The sequence below is a fragment of the Danio rerio genome, chromosome 16, assembly GCF_052040795.2.
Source record: "Danio rerio strain M-AB ecotype USA chromosome 16, GRCz13ab, whole genome shotgun sequence".
In the NCBI taxonomy this organism is placed as follows: Eukaryota; Metazoa; Chordata; class Actinopteri; order Cypriniformes; family Danionidae; genus Danio; species Danio rerio.
The window spans coordinates 2,172,141-2,193,815 of record NC_141036.1 but is presented as its reverse complement, the minus strand read 5'-3'; the positions used below and the strand labels follow the sequence as shown (position 1 = coordinate 2,193,815).

The 21,675-nt window shown below is 36.2% G+C and overlaps 1 protein-coding gene across 12 annotated transcripts in view; it reads right to left on the bottom strand.

The window, feature by feature from the left end:
* The window catches only part of grik2 (glutamate receptor, ionotropic, kainate 2), a 330,719-nt gene that overhangs the window by 63,641 nt on the left and 245,403 nt on the right, over positions 1-21,675 (bottom strand). For all 12 annotated transcript variants that reach the window (XM_087285783.1, XM_087285788.1, XM_087285789.1 and 9 more), the window contains 1 exon segment: positions 8,756-8,874. In XM_087285783.1, coding sequence (XP_087141909.1) covers positions 8,756-8,874 — 119 coding nt within the window.

Sequence of the window (21,675 nt, the reverse complement as noted above, 5' to 3'; positions counted from 1 at the left end):
TTGAATAACGTTACAGCTTGACATTTGTGGTTATTACCACTATGACGTCTATCAGATGTTGTAATTTGGTTGCCATACCTGACTAATAAATGTCAGTATTTGACATCAATATGACGTTTTTTTAAGATGTTGACTCAACGTTGGATTTTGGTCACTTTCTAACAACCTAAAATCAACCTAAAATCTATCAGATGTTGTATTTTGGTTGCCATACCTAAAGAATAGATGTTGGTACTTGACGTCAATATGACGTTGGTTTAAGATGTTGACTCAACTTTGGATTTTGGTCACTTTCCAACAAAACCGAAAATCAACCAAATATCAACATCTAATGATGTTACAGCTTGACAATGACAGACATTACCACTATGATGTCTATCGTACGTTGGATTTTGTTTGCCATACCTAATTAATAAATGTCGGTATTTGACATCAATAAGACGTTTTTTTAAGATGTTGACTCAACGTTGGATTTTGGTCACTTTCTAACAACCTAAAATCAACCTAAAATCTATCAGATGTTGTATTTTGGTTGCCATACCTAAAGAATAGATGTTGGTACTTGATGTCAATATGATGTTGGTTTAAGATGTTGACTCAACTTTGGATTTTGGTCACTTTCCAACAAAACCAAAAATCAACCAAATATCAACATCTAATGATGTTACAGCTTGACAATGACAGACATTACCACTATGATGTCTATCATACGTTGGATTGTGTTTGCCATACCTAATTAATAAATGTCGGTATTTGACATCAATATGACGTTGCTTTAAGATGTTGGCTCGATGATGGATTTTGGTCACTTTCAACACAACTTTAAATCAACCAAATATTACCATCGAATAACGTTACAGCTTGACATTTTTGGTTATTATCACCATGATGTCTATCAGATGTTGCCATACCTAATGAATAGATGTTGGTATTTGATGTCAATATGATGTTGGTTTAAGATGTTGACTCGACGTTGGATTTTGGTCACTTTCTAACAACCTAAAATCAACCAAATATCAACGACTAATAATAGTACAGTTTGAATTTGTGTGGACGTTACCACTATGACGTCTATCAGACGTTGGATTTTGGTTGCCATACCTATGAATAAATGTCAGTATTTGTCGTCAATATGACGTTGGTTTGAGATGTTGGCTCAACGTTGGATTTTGGTCACTTCCAACACAACCTCAAATCAACCAAATATCAACATTGAATAACGTTACAGCTTGACATTTGTGGTTATTACCACTATGATGTCTATCAGATGTTGTAATTTGGTTGCCATATCTGACGAATAGATGTTGGTACTTGACGTCAATATGATGTTGGTTTAAGATGTTGGCTCAACTTTGGATTTTGGTCACTTTCCAACAAAACCTAAAATCAACCAAATATCAACATCTAATAATAATACAGCTTGACAATGATAGATATTACCACTATGATGTCTATCAGACATATTAACCAAATATCAATGTCATCTGATGTCGCTATTAGACGTCAAAATAACGTTGACACTGGCTAGACATTGAATTTTGGACACCTGACGTCACAACCTAAATCTAACCTGTATTAACATCTTATGATGTTGTGTGCCTGCTGGGAAACATTTTCTAACGAAGTTAAACAACCAAACATGTTAAAACTCAAAAAAATAAAAATGAAACAGCCAAAATTACATGAAACTCTGCAGAAAACATTGAATAGCAGGGCTGATGTAATGATGTTAATTGATCTATGTGCTATAACATGTAAAACAATATCATGATGGGAACATTCCTGTAAACACCTTAATCATGTTATTGTCTTATTCAGATTAAGGCAAATATTTCCATTACTGATGTCCATGTAAACGTAGTCATTGATAATATGTCAAAGCTAAATAAAAGTGAGGGTGTGAATTTGTTTGTTCGTTTACTGTGAGATTAGATTACATACTCCAAGGGCAAATCATTTGCGTCTGTCTTTGAATCGCCCTACACTCCTCAATCTATTTGGCTTGTGGGCAAAATACAAAATGAACAGCCGTTTTATGTCACAACCTGAGTATAATTTTCAGGTACTTCTTAATCAAGTTGTCACCTCGGACATGTCGAGGAAATTTAATTGATAAGGGGGAAGTAGGGGGCAGTAAATAGTTGGATTAGACGTAGATGTCAGAGTGCAGGGAAATAAGCGGCACCGATTTTCAAGTGCTATGAGTCAATTGTAAGCTTTGAACTGGCACACTGAGTCTATTGCAAAACACAATGGACTGTTGAAAAGATTAGCCGTTACATGAATTCCAATTGAAGTGCAAAATGTGGATTTCAATCAGTCCTCAACAGTCTGGTAATGCTCTAGTGACCTGTCAGTCATGTCCAGAGTTTCTCTAGCTACAATAAAACTATTGAGGAGGTGAGAAAACAAAAACAAGAATCCCACTCTCCTTACATGCACTTGGAGTTTAACTGTTAAAAGTCATGTGTGTACTTCCTTTGCTGTTTAAAGACATTCTGCAAGCCCATCTACAACTTTATATGAGCTATTTAAAGGCTGGCTGGGTTTTTTAGATGGAGTATTAATAGACTGTCTGCTTAATGTTGATACAGACATTCAACAGACATTTAACTGACTATAAGAAACTTTGCAAGTACATGTCACAATAACACTAACCCCAACCTAAGAGTCTACTTATAATCTAATGAGAATGAGTTGACATGTAGATGCAATGTAGCTTAAATTCAACAAACAAACCATCAAAATAAAGTGAGACCGGCTGGCTAAATGCAAATTATGTGGTGGATGAGCATTTCGACGTGTGCCAGAAAACTTGGCAGGACTTTTAGACAGGAGTGCCTGTTTCTAAAAATAAAAAAAGTTAGACAGGGTAGAAGAGCACATCAGTCCCTCCAGGATTTTGCAAAAAAAAAAAAAAAAAAAAAAAAAAAAAAAAAAAAAAAAGATTTTTGTAACTAAAATGGTAAGTTTTAGCTAAATCTGAGGAAACTTTTTATTGTTTTGCTTTGAAAATACACACATTTCATGCATGCCTGGCAAATGATTTGCCTCCTTGTCACACAGAGTTAAAAATACAGTTGAAGTCAAAATTATTCGCCCCCTTTGAATTTTTTTCTTTTCTAAATATTTCCTAAATGATGTTTAACAGAGCAAGGAAATGTTCACAGTATGTCTGATAATATTTCTTCTTGAGAAAGTCTTATTTGTTTTGTTTCGGCTAGAATAAAACCAGTTTTTAATTTTTTAAACACCATTTTAAGGTCAATATTATTAGCCTCTAAGCTTTATATTTTTTCCAATAGTCTACAGAACAAACCATCGTTTATACAATAACTTCCCTAATTACCCTAACCTGCCTAGTAAACCTAATTAACCTAGTTAAGCCTTTAAAGGTCACTTTAAGCTGTATAGAAGTGTCTTGAAGAATATCTAGTCTAATATTATTTACTTTCATCATGACAAAGATCAAATAAATCAGTTATTAGAGATGAGTTATTAAAACTATTAGGATTACAAATGTGTTGAAAAAAATAGACAAGGAGACTAATAAGTAAGGCAGGCTAATAATTCTGACTTCAACTGTATCTAACGCTAATACATTGTTGACTACTACATCCGAGAATTTATGCAGCAAAATCCCAGGAGGATTTTCCAGATGCCATTTTCTTTTGCCACGAAGAGCAATAAGAAGAAGCAACTGGTGTGTAAAAGTACTAAAAATTTTTATATACGGACATATGACATCCAAATCGTTATATATATGTTTTAAATGTCTTTCATATTATATAATAGGCCTTTCATATAAGCCACTTCTGATACCAAATGATCATTTAGATGTCAAGTTATTATGTGTAGTTCCTAAAACTTGGATAGGCCACAAGGCTTTTGTCAGGTAGTCTATGTACACCCTTCACCTTAAAACAAAGGTAAAACCAATAGCAGAAAAATATCCCAACGGTATATGTAAGATTTTTATTTATTTTTTTGTACATGTTTTTATGACTCTTTTACTCATTTGTTTAGGTATCTCTAGCAGTAAAGAACCTTTATCAAATGCTACCAGTCAGCAGACAATTCAGAAAACCAAATCGCTTATAAACCAACATCCAAGCATGCTGTGGAGCTGAACAGTGCAGTGGCTTTACTTTATTTCCAAAGAAAAGAAAGATTTCCAAAGATGCCTTTTCAGGATGTTAAAAAAAATCTGTGATTTTAAAACTAATGAAGACAGCAGAAGTCAATGATTTATTTTAATTAATTAGCCTGACATGTTTACTGTTCCAAAATGTTTCTTAAAACAAAATATATAGTGTTCAGTGGGGGAAAAAGTAAATTGTTTACCCAGACATTTTTAAGAGCAGCAATCACTGTGATACCATATTTTCCGTATCATCAGCATCTTATACCAACTCATACCTAGTCAACAACAATGAAAAAAATAAAGCTATCCAAAGAGAAAAGCCGTCAATACAAAGCACAGTATCACCCCGCTTGGTCAGGGTAACCTTTTATAGCCTGGTTGGGGCTGACTGTCATGTACCCAAGGTAACGTCATGTCCAAGCACGCCATCCCACAGTTTTCTGGGAGCTGACAAGCCATGGGCAGGGGAGCCTCTCTACAATGTAGTGTTACTCACTCACCATGAGACATTCAGACAGTCGTCATACACAGACCCTGGCCAAATTAGCCCTCAGCCTAATGCCACATCTTCTCTTTCCAGAACTCACAGAAGAACCTGAGCAAATGACAGCCCCAAAGACACCCCTACAATTATGCTGCTATAGGGGTGACGCTGTTGGACAATAATTAGCTTGACAGAAAATAATACCTCCATTTTCGCAATGATCCAAACACACCAGCCGACTTTTAATGACCTCTCCTTCCCGAGGACTCTTATATATCTCAAACAGAGAAGCTGTGGTTCAGCGGGTTACAGGTTGGTGTTACAAAAATGTAGTTTTATGATTTTTTGATCACACTTTACATACAATTCTCACTATTGACAAATGATTAGGTCTGTCTTTCAGCTCAACAAACTCTTAATTTTCTGCTTGTCAATAGTTAGTAGGATAGTAGAGTTGGGTTTGGGTATTAGGTAAGATATGGCAGGTGGAATAAGATCATGTAGAATATGTAGTAATAATAAGTACTAATTTACATGTAAAATCTTAATAATAGGTAAGGAATAAGCCCGTGAGAATTGATCCCTATAATAAAGTGTAATCAAGTATTACAATTATTTCCAACCCAGGCTCATTATTGATACGTACCCCTGTATGCATTTCTGGACAGCACAAAATGCATCCCAGGAGATATGATTTTTTGTGAATCCACCAGAGGCCGCTGTGTTTGCTTTTTCAGATCTCAAATTTCTCTCACGAATTCCATTTGCACCAGACTGACTGCCTGACTGACCAACCCTTATCCCCACCTACCCTCTTCCCTAAACCCAACCAACTGTGTTTTCAAAAGCAATGCAAATAAAAAATAAAAAAAAGTCCTGGCAGCTTTGTGATTTTTACCACGTCTTTAGTTCTTACCGTGTTCTCATCCTGTTATTTACCTTATTTTATGTTTTTGCCTTTTTTTTTTTTTTTGGTACCTGCTTTCTGGAACCATACTTCACTGGACTTGTACCCAGTGCTTAATTTCAGCCGGATCATATGTTTTTATGACTCTTTTACTCATTTGTTTAGGTATCTCTAGCAATAAAGATCCTTCATCAATTCAGAAAACCAAATCGCTTATAAACCAACATCCAAGCATGCTGTAGAGCTGAACAGTGCAGTGGCTTAATTTCAGCCGGATCTTGCCGGATCCTGTTCTGGAAAATGTCCAATATTCATGTTTTGCATTCTGGTATTTATTTTAATGGATCCGGCATTAGCTTGAATACTTATGTGTGTGTGTGTGTGTGTGTGTGAGAGAGAGAGAGAGAGAGAATGTGTGGATTGTGTGTGCGTACACATGATGGTAGTCACCATGCGCAAGTTAAAGCAAAACTATTGGCCCTCAACAATATTTTCAGTCTATCAATTTTCTTACGACACACAAATCTGTGTAGCGCTCCAATATTTTTGGCCGGCAGCAAGCTCTTTCACACAATCGCCCACTGAAGCTAAGCAGGCCTGCACCCAGTCAGTACCCTGGATGGGAGACCTCATGGGAAAGCAAGGTTGCTGCCGGAAGTGGTGTTAGTGAGACCAGCAGGGGGCGCCCAAGATGTGGTCTGTGTGGGTCCTAACGCCCCAGTATAGTTAAGGTATACAGAGTGCAGTCTTTCGGATGAGACGTTAAACCGAGGACTTTTTGTGGTCGTTAAAAATCCCAGGATATCCTTCAAAAAAGAGTAGGGGTTTAACCTGTCAAAATCTGCTCAGTGACCTCTGTCCATCATGACCTCCTAATAATCCCCATTTCAAAGTTGGCTTCATCATTCTGTCTCCTCTCCACCAATCAGCTGGTGAGTGGTGTGCAATATGGCTGCCAGTAAAAGACAGTTCAGAAATGTAATGCTCTATCACTGTTAAATGACGTCATGTTACCGGAAAACTAAAATTGTTAGGTGGACGTTGGTCACGGTAACTTTTATTTCTTGGTTTTGTTGGAATTATTCATTTACAAATTACACACTGCTTGAACCCTGTCATCGCAGTCAACTCCTCTCTGCGTCTCAAGTCCGCCAACGTATGTGGCGAGCTACTGAGCAAACTGATAACAGCGGAAATGGCATCCACACTGAGGTAAGCGTTCAGCTGGTGGCACGAAAAGAAACGGAAGCTGTCAGCGGCGTCATACCGCCAAGTAGCGTTCCTTTTAAAGACCAAACACAGCCATTCGTAGCTCTGGCGAAATAATTCCTGATCTCCAAAATGCATAAAGGGGTATGTTTTCACAATGAGCCTGTGTTGTTTATTTATAAACATGTTATAAAGATAAAGTACATATTTAAAAATTTACTTTTACGTATTTAGAAGTAAGACCTCCAGACAATCGGCAGCAGTTCAACTCTCATGTACCCAATTGAGAGCAGCCTATCCACGGCCAGTGATTCTGGAATCTACTTCAGGATCTCATATCTCTGTAGTTGAAAAATGGTATATATAAAGTATGTAATTTGACTTATGTCAATCTAACGGGCAAATTGTGGTCTTGTGAACCTATTAACTGTTTACGAATTCCGCATATGTCAGGGCTCAACAATAAGGACTGCCCGATGGCCCGGGGCCAGCATGAGAGATATTCGGGACAGTAGAGAGAATCGTTACTGGCCCGATCAGGCCAGTGCTGCCTTGTCATCAAATTTGAATTTGCCTGCTACTATGTCAATCGTGCGCAAATAGTCTCAGAACCGAGAAACAATTTGTGCTTTTAAGTCTCAGAATGCTACGTTTTCTGTAAACTCGTAAACCCCCTTTTGCTTTTTGGTTCCTTTTATCTGATTGGTTGTTGTGAGCACGTTATTTTTTTCCACAACCTAGTAAAAACCAGAACAGTGAAGAGACGACAACATCAAATGATGAGGCTAAAAGAAAACGTCTGTTTCCAACGTTGTGGAAAAAGATATTTACATGGGTACAACACAACAAAAAAAATGAAGTGATGTTTTGCATAGTTTTCCATCACTTTTAAGTCAGCCACTTCTTGTTTAGCAATAAAATACCTGCACATTTTCCATACTGCTGTATTTTACTGCTAAATATTTTAACATTTTAAAAATATTTAAATTCTAGATTCAAAGACATTATTTTTGACACATTATTCAAAATATGTGGCTAAAAAAATTGCTATTTTTTATTTATTTATTTATTTATTTTGGTGGGGCCAGTGAAAATTTTGGCAGGGCCAGTAAAAATCTGAACTGCTGGTCCAGTCGGGCCAGTAGAAAATGTCCTTAGCGTTGAACCCTGTATGTGCTATTTTGGTGTTAGGAAGTGCCACCAATCGAAGACCTTTGGTTTACAGTAGTTGAACGCTGACTATACAACCCTTGAGCATATCAGAAAGCTAACCTGATAGATAACTCCAACTAAAAATAATATATTTCTAATCTATAGTTAACTACTTATGTTCTCTACACTGCAAACAACTCGTTGTGGGCTTCAGCAGGTCCCTGAATGCATTCGCTGTCACAATGCACTGTTGATTTCACAAAAAAATAAACCACAATGCTAATATTACATGGCATCAGAGCTGTGAACCATTCCATTGGATTGATGTAGTGCAGATTCATCACCCATGCTAATTTGCCAACAAATGTCCGTTGACTTTCTACACCCAATCAAATGCTGTTACACTATTCCAATGCAACACAAAGGCATGCAAGTATCACAGCCTTCCGATCGCTTAAAAGACCGCAAGACTTTCTCAAACTCAAAGATCCTGCAAAGTTGAGAAGATGTGGCGTCAGGGTTAGGGTCAAGAATGCACAGGCAGTCATACACATGTCATTCTGCCATTTTTTGCACACGGGATTAGACTTACCTGCTTGGAAGCCCTGAAGAGTCAAGACAATGGTGGTTACGGAAAGAAAGTTTAGCATGCAACTACTGTAACAAAACCCCTTGATCCTCAACCCACATCCACTTTCAAGTCCCACACAACCCCATTCGCACTGGCCAGCAACCAATTCGCTTCTAGAACTACATGCACAGAGGCACCCATGCATCACAGTGGGCCTGACAAGAGCAAGTTGAGACCCCCAGCAAAAGAGTGGGATGTGTGATAAGAGGGGCAGGCAGAGGCGTCTACCTTGCTGCATGAGAGCTCCAACTCCGAACCAGAAACTATTTAGCAGGGTGAAATTGTTTTCCACCACGTCCGAGTCGGGGTTGCACGGGTGAGGGTTATACCATTCGTAGGGGCTAAACCTGTGGCGAGCAACACAGAACACACAGATATATTTTAGTCCCGAGTATGTGGTACAGAGATGGAATAATGAAGCAATGTAGGTGGGTCAACCTAAAGAAACACAAGAAGAACAGGTTAGCACAGTTATCAGTTCATTACAATAGATATCAGGAGGAATATGGTCACTTCTATTGTTGTTGTTGTTGTTGTTGTTGTTGTTTCTCTCTTAAAAAGATAGTTCAGTCAAAAAGTAATTATTCTGAACTTGTTCCAATTAAGTTTGTTTCTTTCTTCTGTTTAACACAAGAAATGATAGTAAAGGATGCTGGAAACCTGTAGTTATTGACTAGTTTTCTGAGTTCTTCAAAACATACAGCTTAGTGTGTGAAACAGATTAAAGAAACTCATAAAGGTTTGAGGGTGGGTATGTCAACCTAGGCTCATTCTGAAAACGTTGCCCTATATACATTTCTGGAGAGCGCAAATTATGTAGCCAGAGGTACGTATGGCTGCATTTCGTCTTTAAAACGAATGCTTTAGGGCGGGATGACGTTGCTCCTTTTCGAGCTACCAGCTGACTGCTTACCTCCATGTGGACGGTTTTTCCACTTTTACCATTTTGTGTAGTGGCTCGCCGCATACTTCAGAGGATTTGAGATGCAGAGTGGAATTTATTGCAACAATGGGGCTCGAGTGCGGTGAAGAATGGTTTCAGAAAGGAGGTAAGACAAAACCAAAAGCCAAAAAATAAAATAAACAAGTGAATATTAGGGTGAGAATGTGGTAAAATCTGAGAATGTGGTAAAAATCAGGCTGCCTCAAGGGCTTTTTAAAAAAACACTATCGGTTGGGTTAAGGGAAGTGGGTGGGCGAGTCAATCTGCGCTTTTGAAAACACTATTGGTTGGGTTTAGGGAAGAAAGAGGGTGGGTCAGTCGATCGGTCAGTCAGTCAGTCAGTGAACAGCGGCCTCTGGTGGATTTGCAAAAACAAATGTAGCTCCTGGGATGTATTTTCTGCTCTTTAAAAATGTGTAAAGGGGTATGTAATCAGAATGAACCTGGGTTGGAGTATTTTTATTTATTTATTTTTTTGGACGGTAAACTAGCCCTTTTAAGTTACAACTTCGAGCCATTTACAAGTATGTTTATAATATTTTTTTTTAAAAAGTATATATATAAATATATATATATATATATATATATATATATATATATATATATATATATATATATATTAGTTTTTTTTCATATCAAAGGCAAGCATAACCATGAGTGCAAATACAGAACGCATGTGAAATTTATATTTTTGAATTTGGACGTATTAATTAAGATTAATTGGACATATTAATTAAGAACCTGAAATTATATTTTCTGAATGCATTTTAGAGTTAAATAATTTTGATTGTTTTAGTAATTGAACAGCTTGATGCTGTCAATATATTAGTAAACCAAAAGTACAATAAATTTTTTTAATGGATTAATTGCTAAATAACAGCTGGACTGCATTACTACAGATCTGGATGGGGATTTATTTAACGCTGCACTAAATGATTTGCCTGTGGTTAAGTAAGGATGCATCACATATATTGTCTAAACCAGGGTAGTGTTACGCACTGCTGTATGCACAATGACACTATTCCGAGCGGGTCTTCGGAGATACGAACTAGTAATGGGAAGTTTGGATCATTTTACTGAATCTGTGAATCATTTCCTTCAGTTTGTCAAAAAATTGTTAAAAAAAAAGTTGCTTCCAAACTCATTTAAAACTACAAAAAAACGTTGATCACACTACAAAAAACTCACCTTTATTATGATAGGACAGAGGAGATTTCAGACAGGAAAGCATTGGGAACAGAGAGAGTGGATGGATCGGCAAAGAACCTCGAACTGGGAATCAAACTCAGGTCGCCGTGAGCATGTCAGTGCTACATGTCAACGCACAGTACCACTAAGCTATTGGCGCCAACTCTACCTGTCTTTTGTCAATGATTAAGTCAGCTCACCTCTTCTGAAAAGTCTTTAAATTTGAGTGGTTGATTCACATCACACAGACAGTCCCAAATAAGCTTAACCAATGCACACAGCCATTGTAGTTCACCTTTCAAGTCTTCCCGTTTTCGAGTCATTTGTTAATCACATGACAGCATGTAAAGAGAGATGAATCAACCCAAAGACTCGAGAAATGAACTGATCAAATCTTTTTCTGGCTCTGACTGCATACGATTGGCTTCTGTGTTTCACGTGATGAACGAACAACGCAAACTGCGGACTCAAGAGATGAACAAATCAAATCTTTTTCCGGCTCTAAATGCATATGGTTGGCTTCTGTCTTTCACGTGATGACCGAACGACACAAACCTGATCTAAGATTCGAAAATGGAACCAATCTTCTACTCCATCCGCTCAAATGTGTGCATGCGCAAATGAATGAACCGCTCCCTGAGAGCACTCATCATTCTCGAGTCATACAAAAGAATCGTTCAAAATGAAAGAATCGCTCAAGAATGACTCATCACTATAATTCATTTAGACGCCCAGTAGAAAAGATCATCCACACCCTATGCCTTGTTCTGCACTCTCTCTCTCACACACACATTGAGACTTCCCATTTACTCCAGCTAAATATAAGTGACATTGCATTAGTAAAGGTTGATTGGGCGACAATTAAGTATTGTGACCCAATTCTGTTTGTGCTGAAGTGGTGGAATTAAAAAAAAGCATCCACAGGCATTTATTTCACAGTTGTGCAATCAGACGCCAAGGAGATTATTTGTCTCAGATATATTTTTATTCTCCATTAAGACTCTGAAAGTGAATTGATTGACTTTCTAGAGGCTAATAGGAGACTACGAAGTGTTTTTTCTGCATCTAGAAGTCTATAAGCTTTGAGTATACAGCTATCGACTTACTGATTCACATGATTGCGACAGAGTGAGTGTATGGTTAACGATTCACTCATATGATCAGATCAAAGTGCATATACAGTTAATGGCTGCGTCCGAAACCGCATGCTTCCATACTATACAGTATGCTAAAATCAGTATGCGAGCCAAGTAGTATGTCCGAATTCATAGAATTTGAAAATCAGTATGCGAGAAGTACCCGGATGACTTACTACTTCTGGCGAGATTCCGGAGTGCGCATCCCATGCACGCTGTGCTATCCCATGATACCCCGAAATCGAATTCATGAATGGGAGTAAAGTGACGCAAATGATGCAGGTACTTCATGTGACTATGTCAAAATGGCGGATGTAATACGTCCGAATTCCATTCATACTTTTCACATTCATACTGTATAGAACGTACTTTTCTAACGGCCGAGTAGTCCGCTTAAATTCAAATGCAGCACCTACTGAGTAGTAGGCGGTTTCGGACGCAGCCAATGAGTCAGTGATTCAAATGATCAGGTCAGAGTGTGTCAACAGTTAATGACTCACAATGAGTCACATGGTCAGATTAGAGGGAGTCTACAGGTAATGACTCACTAATTTACATGATCAGGTCAGAGTGAGTGTATTGAATTACTCACTGAGTCACAAGATCAGATTAAAGTGAGTGTACAGTTAATGACTCACTGATTCACTAGATCAGATTAGATTGAGTCTACAGTTAATGACTCAACGATTCACATGCTCAGGTCAGAGTGAATCTGCAGTTAATGACTCACTGATTCACATGATCAGATTAAAGTGAGTCTACAGTTAATGATTCACTAATTCACTTGATTAGAATAAAGTGAGTCTAAAGTTCAGAACTCAATGATTTAAATTATTCAGTCATAGTGAGTGTACAGTTAATGACTCACTGATTCACATGATCAGATTAGATTGAGTCTACAGTTAATGACTCAACGATTCACATGCTCAGGTCAGAATAAATCTACAGTTAATGACTCACTGATTCACATGATCAGATTAAAGTGAGTCTACAGTTAATGATTCACTAATTCACTTGATTAGAATAAAGTGAGTCTAAAGTTCAGAACTCAATGATTTAAATTATTCAGTCATAGTGAGTGTACAGTTAATGACTCACTGATTCACATGATCAGAATAGAGTGAGTCTATAGTTAATGACTCACTAATTCACATGATCATGTCAGAGTGAGTGTCCAATTAATAAGTCACTGTTTCACATGATCAGATCACAGCAAGTCTACAGTTAATAACTGACTGATTCGCATGATCAAAATATAGTGAGTCTACAGTTAATGACTCACTGATTCGCATGATTAAAATATAGTGAGTCTACAGTTAATGACTCACTGATTCACATGATTAGAATAAAGTGAGTCTACAGTTAATGACTCACTGATTCACATGGACAGAATAGAGTGAGTCTGTAGTTAATGACTCACTAATTCAAATGATCATGTCAGAGTGAGTGTCCAATTAATGAGTCACTGTTTCACATGATCAGATCACAGCAAGTCTACAGTTAATAACTGACTGATTTGCATGATTAAAATATATATTGAGTCTACAGTTAATGACTCACTGATTCACAAGATTAGAATAAAGTGAGTCTACAGTTAATGACTCACTGATTCACATGATTAGAATAAAGTGAGTCTACAGTTAATGACTCACTGATTCACATGATTAGAATAAAATGAGTCTACAGTTAATGACTCACTGATTCACAAGCTCAGGTCAGAGTGAGTCTACAGGTAATGACTCACTGATTCACATGATCAGACTAAAGTGAATCTACAGTTATTGACTCACTGATTCACATGATCAGAATAGAGTAAGTCTGCAGTTAATGACTCACTGATTCACATAATCAGATTGAAGTGAGTCTACAGTTAATGACTCACTGATTCACAAGATCAGATTAAAGTGAGTCTACTGTTAATGACTCACTGATTCACATGATTATAATAGAGTGAGTCTACAGTTAATGACTCACTGATTCACATGATCAGATCACAGTGAGTCTACAGTTAATAACTCACTGATTCGCTAGTTATTTTTAGTCTATATTTATTTATTTCCCTTTGGGCTTACATACAATTAAATCTGAGCACTTTACACTTTCACTGAAGTCTTATTTCGTTAGGACATCTGTACTCAAGAGCTTTTCCTCCACCCCTGCCTATTTGTGATGCAATTCTGAGTACATCAGATCTATAAACTTGCTCACACACACGACTGCTGGCCCAGACCTCTCACGCTCAGGGTCTTTGTGCAAGTTCACACAATCGTGTTTCTGTAAAGCCAATTACTAACGGCAAATCTAGCATGGATGGTTGTGATGGACTGAAGCGTGTGATGAACAGCCTGTATCCGCGGCTTAACCTGCTGCTGCGGGAAGCGTCAGTCGCCCGTTAGCTGTCAGTTTGATCCAATTATACTGACCTTCTGTTATCTCCGGTCATCAGCACTGCTGAGGGAACATTTGGAGCAAGGTCAACATCAAGAGATAAACTGGAGGCTTACAAAACGTTGACGCCTCTGGGAAGAACAATGGTGGCATTTTATTTATTTATTTATTTTTATATAGAACGGTGATCGTGCACCTGATAACTGGAGATCTGGAAGACTGATGTATTTGAATACTGATGGTTTTTGGCATCAAGAACACTGAGGTCAGGTAGTTTACTTAACATACGATTCAATAAGGTAACAACATGAGGATCCACTGCTAATCAATGCACTAGCATAGATTTCACAGACTGACTGCGTGTTCAGCATTGGATTTACTGGGGTTTCGCTCTTAAGAGATGTCTGAAGCATCCTGTAGTATTCCAATGTCAAGCAGGAGCTATTTTTAATTCCTAAACTGGTATGTTCTAAAGAAATAAATTATATATATATATACCCTACTGAAAAAAACAGCTTAAACCAGCCTAGGCTGGTTGGCTGGTTTTAGCTGGTCGACCAGGCTGGTTTTAGAGGGGTTTTGGCCATTTCTAGGCTGGTCTCCAGCCATTTCCAGCCTGGCCTTAGCTGGGCAGGCTGGGAGATGACCAGCTAAAACCAGCTTGACCAGCCTAGCCAGGCTGGGAGCCCAGCCAAAACCAGCAATGTCCAGCTTAAACCAGGCTGGTCAAGCTGGATTTAGCTGTTCATTTACCAGCCTGGCCAGCTAAGACCAGGCTGGAAATGGCTAAAACCCCCCTAAAACCAGCCTGGTTGACCAGCTAAAACCAGCCGACCAGCCTAGGCTGGTTTAAGCTGGATTTTTCAGCAGGGTTTATATATATATATATATATATATATATATATATATATATATATATATATATATATATATATATATATATATATATATATGTGGAGTTTGCATGTTCTCCCCGTGTTGGCGTGGGTTTCCTCCGGGTGCTCCGGTTTCCCCCACAGTCCAATGCACTATAGGGGAAATGATGAACTAGATTGACCGTAGTGTATGAGTGTGTGCATGTGAATGAGTGTGTGTATGGGTGTTTCCCAGTACTGGGTTGCAGCTGGAAGGGTATTATAATTTTTTTTTTTTTTTTTTTTGAGATGCTTTCTTTCCATCCCCTTCCCTCGTATAGCCTCAGAGTTAATTATCTAGTCAGCTCCACACAGCAGTCTGGTAAATCATCCTAAGTGCAGCCCATTTAGAAGCATATTCCACCTGGAAATGAGTGGGATCTGATAAGCACTTGCCCAGGCTGCTCAAAGCATTACTCATCCTGTGAGGAGCACGGAGCTTTTCCTTACGCATGCTTGGCTTTTCTCACCGCACTGAGGACAACGCTTCATTAGTGATGTTTACTAAGACAAGCACTGCTACAAATATTGTTCATACTTTCGTTTAGGGATTTGAAGAGACTCCAAAAGCCTCAGAATTAAACTCCGGTGTGCAAGTCATCCTCCATACTTGAATCGTTCTGCTTATTAATGAGAGGTGTGCTGTAAATACTGTATACAGTTGAAGACAAAAAAAGCCCTGAATGAATGCATGAATTAATGATTGAACGAATACATGAATGAATGCATGAATAAACATATTAATAGATTAATGCATGGATGAATGAATGAATGAATGAATGAATGAATGAATTGATACATTAATGAATAAATACATAATCAATTAACAAATGAGTAAATGAAAAAATAAAGAGTTAATTAATACATGAACTCGTGAATGAATAAAATAATAAATTAATGCATGGATCGATGAATAAATGAATGAATTAACTAATTGATTGATACGTTAACAAATCAATACATTAATGAACTAACACATGGGTGAATGAATAAATAAATGAATGAATGAATGAATGAATGAATGAATGAATGAATGAATGAATGAATGAATGAATGAATGAATTGAATAATCAATGAATACACAGATGGATGGATGGATGGATGGATGAATAAATTAATGAATTAACTAATTAATACAATACTGAATGAATACATTAATGAATTAACAAATGAGTAAATGAATGAATGAAAGACTGAATGAGTGAATGCATGATACAAATTAATAAATGATTGCACGTATGATTGAATGAATGATGAATGAACGAATTAATCAATTAATTGATATATTAATGAATGAATGCACTGATGAATGAATGAATGAATGAATGAATGAATGAATGAATGAATGAATAAATAAGGAATTAACAAATTAATGAATGAAAACAGAAGTACATGAATTAACAAATATTAAATGAATGCATGCACAGATGAATAAATGAATGAATGAATGAATAAACCAATAAACAAACTAACTGATGCATTAATGAATAAATACATCAATGAATTAACAAATAAACAAATGAATGAATTAATGAATGGGTGAATGCATGAATGAATGAATGAATGAATGAATGAATGAATGAATGAATGAATGAATGAATGAATGAATGAATGAATTGAATAATCAATGAATACACAGATGGATGGATGGATGGATGGATGAATAAATTAATGAATTAACTAATTAATACAATACTGAATGAATACATTAATGAATTAACAAATGAGTAAATGAATGAATGAAAGACTGAATGAGTGAATGCATGATACAAATTAATAAATGATTGCACGTATGATTGAATGAATGATGAATGAACGAATTAATCAATTAATTGATATATTAATGAATGAATGCACTGATGAATGAATGAATGAATGAATGAATGAATGAATGAATGAATGAATGAATAAATAAGGAATTAACAAATTAATGAATGAAAACAGAAGTACATGAATTAACAAATATTAAATGAATGCATGCACAGATGAATAAATGAATGAATGAATGAATAAACCAATAAACAAACTAACTGATGCATTAATGAATAAATACATCAATGAATTAACAAATAAACAAATGAATGAATTAATGAATGGGTGAATGCATGAATGAATGAATGAATGAATGAATGAATGAATGAATGAATGAATGAATGAATGAATGAATGAATGATTAATTAACAACTTTCCCAACATTGTAGATATGGGCCAGTTGGGGCATTCTGCGCAAACTGGTAGGCTTAGAAGGCTGTTATCATTCATCCACATAATTAATCAGTCACATACGGCTGCAGCCAGAAGTTAACGAGAATTATTTATATTATTAATTAAAATTCCCATTAATTGTATTTTATTAACATCTACTACCCCAACCTTAAACCCAACCGTCACAGTAACGTAAAAACAGATCCGGATCTGGAGTCTTCTCTATTAGTATAGCTGATTAACCATGGGGATGGATGATAACAGCCTTCTAAGCCTACCAGTAGGCGCATACGGCCCCTACTGGCCCATATCTATCAGCTGATAACCCCTAATCGAGCAATAACGTTTGAAATGGGTGAGAATCCTCACCACATTCATTTATAGATGTATCTGAAGACTGCATTTGAAACAGTCGCGTGATTTACAGCCACGTTTACTTTACAGCAAACGACGACAACCAAAAGTGTGACTCATTTAAAACTGAGATCTGTTTCATCACCTGCTTTCGCAGAATAGAGGGAGAGAAAAAACAACAAGAACAACAACTTCTGATATGCATTACAGATTCCGAGAAGAGGATAAATATTTGACTTTCATACTGTGCCCAGAAGGAAGGTTTCTAAATACTGCATGGTGAGAAAAAAAAGAGCCTTAGGAAACCCTCCACCAGTCCCCATTATGTCACCCTGTGATCTCTTTCTCTCTCGCTCTGTCTTTCGCTCGCACACGCAGATACGTTCGCTGCATATATATCGGCTTTAGAGCGCACATACAAAAAGCAGTCGCACATGCACACATAAAGAAATGTGTACACAGAGACAAACACATAAACACGGTAAGGCTTGTGTTGGGTCTTCTCAGCTGTGTGTATCTGTTATAGCATGCCATTGTTCTGTTATCATCATGTATATTTGTACTCTAGTTGAGGAATGGAAAGGTGAACACTTACCCACAATTAACATGAGTGCAGTTATACGGTGAAAGGTGCATATTCTGAACCAACTTAGATGGCAGTTGTAGCTTGTTATAAACTTGTGTGATCATATTGCCAGTAACATTGAAAGAAAAGAAAAAAAGCACAGATGCAATAACCATAAAACTCTTGGCTCGGACCAGCTAAACGTGATCAACCCGAGAGCTCTAGGGTTAAAACAAGGCCTTTTCTTTGGAGTTCTCCACACCATGCTTCGAATGACGACCGATGGAAAGTAAGAGTGCGAGTGGAAATGAGTTTGTAGCATTATTATAGCTCTAATGAATAGATTTTGATTACCCTAAATAAATTTTGGTAACATTTTACTAGAGGTGTTCATAAGACTGTCATAAAGCCTTTATAATCATGACATGACATGAGTGATGAGAGTAAGTGAGATGTTATTAAGTGTGATTTTCTTTAGTTTTGTCTTTATAATAGCAAAGATGACATTGTTTGTTATGACAACTTGACACTGCCAGGACCTGTCATAAATCTGTCATAAACATGAATGTCATGAGGCATTATAATTGTTTTATTATAATTATAACAGTATAATTATAGTTGTATAATTTTTCTGATCACTTTTTCATGGTATTTGTCATTCAAATGTTTCATGTCTAATCATTTTAAGAGTGTTGTTAATATTTAATAACACATTAATGGCTTGTTAACTGACACTGTTATAAGATTGATGACATATTTTATAATGGCTTTATGACACTCATGTTTATGACAGATTTATGACAGCTTTTGTTGACTTGCAAATGTCAAGTTGTCATAACATAAACAGGTTGTAATGTACTTGTTTCAGTCACTTTGCCATAACAGACAATGTCATCGTTGCATTCAAAATGTCATAAGTAAGCGCTTAATAAGACTTAATGACAGTTGTTATAAGCATGCATAATAGTCCAAGTGGAAAAGATTTTGTAGCATTATTGTGGCTCTAATATATAAATAAATAAATAGAAGATTTTGGTAACGTTTTACTAGAGGTGTTCATAAGACTGTCATGAACCCTTTATAATCATGACATGACATGAGTGATGAGTGTGAGATGTTATTAAGTGTGATTTTCTTTAGTTTTGTCTTTATAATAGCAAAGATGACATTGTTTGTTAAGACAACTTGACATTGCCAGGACCTGTCATAAATCTGTCATAAACATGAATGTCATGAGGCATTATAATTGTGTGGTGAATGTTTTTCTGATCACTTTTTCATTGTATTTGTCATTCAAATGTTTCATGTCAAATCTTTTTAAGAGTGTCGTTAATATTTAATAACACATTAATGGCTTGTTAACTGACACTGTTAAAAAATTGATGACATATTTATAATGGCTTCAGGACACTCATGTTTATGACAGATTTATGACAGCTTTTGTTGACTTGCAAATGTCAAGTTGTCATAACATAAACAGGTTGTAATGTACTTGTTTCAGTCACATTGCCATAACAGACAATGTCATCGTTGCATTCAAAATGTCATAAGTAAGCGCTTAATAAGACTTAATGACAGTTGTTATAAGCATGCATAATAGTCCAAGTGGAAAAGATTTTGTAGCATTATTGTGGCTCTAATAAATAAATAAATAAATAGAAGATTTTGGTAACGTTTTACTAGAGGTGTTCATAAGACTGTCATAAAGCCTTTATAATCATGACATGACATGAGTGATGAGTGTAAGTGTGATGTTATTAAGTGTGATTTTCTTTAGTTTTGTCATTATAAGAGCAAAGATGACATTGTTTGTTATGACAACTTGACATTGCCAGGACCTGTCATAAATCTGTCATAAACATGAATGTCATGAGGCATTATAATTGTGTGGTGAATGTTTTTCTGATCACTTTTTCATGGTATTTGTCATTAAAATGTTTCATGTCAAATCATTTTAAGAGTGTCGTTAATATTTAATAACACTTTAATGGCTTGTTAACTGACACTGTTAAAAAATTGATGACATATTTATAATGGCTTCAGGACACTCATGTTTATGACAGATTTATGACAGCTTTTGTTGACTTGCAAATGTCAAGTTGTCATAACATAAACAGGTTGTAATGTACTTGTTTCAGTCACATTGCCATAACAGACAATGTCATCGTTGCATTCAAAATGTCATAAGTAAGCGCTTAATAAGACTTAATGACAGTTGTTATAAGCATGCATAATAGTCCAAGTGGAAAAGATTTTGTAGCATTATTGTGGCTCTAATAAATAAATAAATAAATAGAAGATTTTGGTAACGTTTTACTAGAGGTGTTCATAAGACTGTCATAAAGCCTTTATAATCATGACATGACATGAGTGATGAGTGTAAGTGTGATGTTATTAAGTGTGATTTTCTTTAGTTTTGTCATTATAAGAGCAAAGATGACATTGTTTGTTATGACAACTTGACATTGCCAGGACCTGTCATAAATCTGTCATAAACATGAATGTCATGAGGCATTATAATTGTGTGGTGAATGTTTTTTTGATCACTTTTTCATTGTATTTGTCATTAAAATGTTTCATGTCTAATCATTTTAAGAGTGTCGTTAATATTTAATAACACATTAATGGCTTGTTAACCGACACTGTTAAAAAATTGATGACATATTTATAATGGCTTCAGGACACTCATGTTTATGACAGATTTATGACAGCTTTTGTTGACTTGCAAATGTCAAGTTGTCATAACATAAACAGGTTGTAATGTACTTGTTTCAGTCACATTGCCATAACAGACAATGTCATCGTTGCATTCAAAATGCCATAAGTAAGCGCTTAATAAGACTTAATGACAGTTGTTATAAGCATGTATAATATTCCAAGTGGAAAAGATTTTGTAGCATTATTGTGGCTCTAATAAATAAATAAATAAAAAGAAGATTTTGGTAACATTTTACTAGAGGTGTTCATAAGACTGTCATAAAGCCTTTATAATCATGACATGACATGAGTGATGAGTGTAAGTGTGATGTTATTAAGTGTGATTTCCTCAGTTTTGTCATTATAAGAGCAAAGATGACATTGTTTGTTATGACAACTTGACATTGCCAGGACCTGTCATAAATCTGTCATAAACATGAATGTCATGAGGCATTATAATTGTGTGGTGAATGTTTTTTTGATCACTTTTTCATTGTATTTGTCATTAAAATGTTTCATGTCTAATCATTTTAAGAGTGTCGTTAATATTTAATAACACATTAATGGCTTGTTAACCGACACTGACATACTTATAATGGCTTCAGGACACTCATGTTTATGACAGATTTATGACAGCTTTTGTTGACTTGCAAATGTCAAGTTGTCATGACAAAAACAGGTTGTGATGTACTTGTTTCAGTCACATTGCCATAACAGACAATGTCATCGATGCATTAAAAATGTCATAAGTGAGCGCT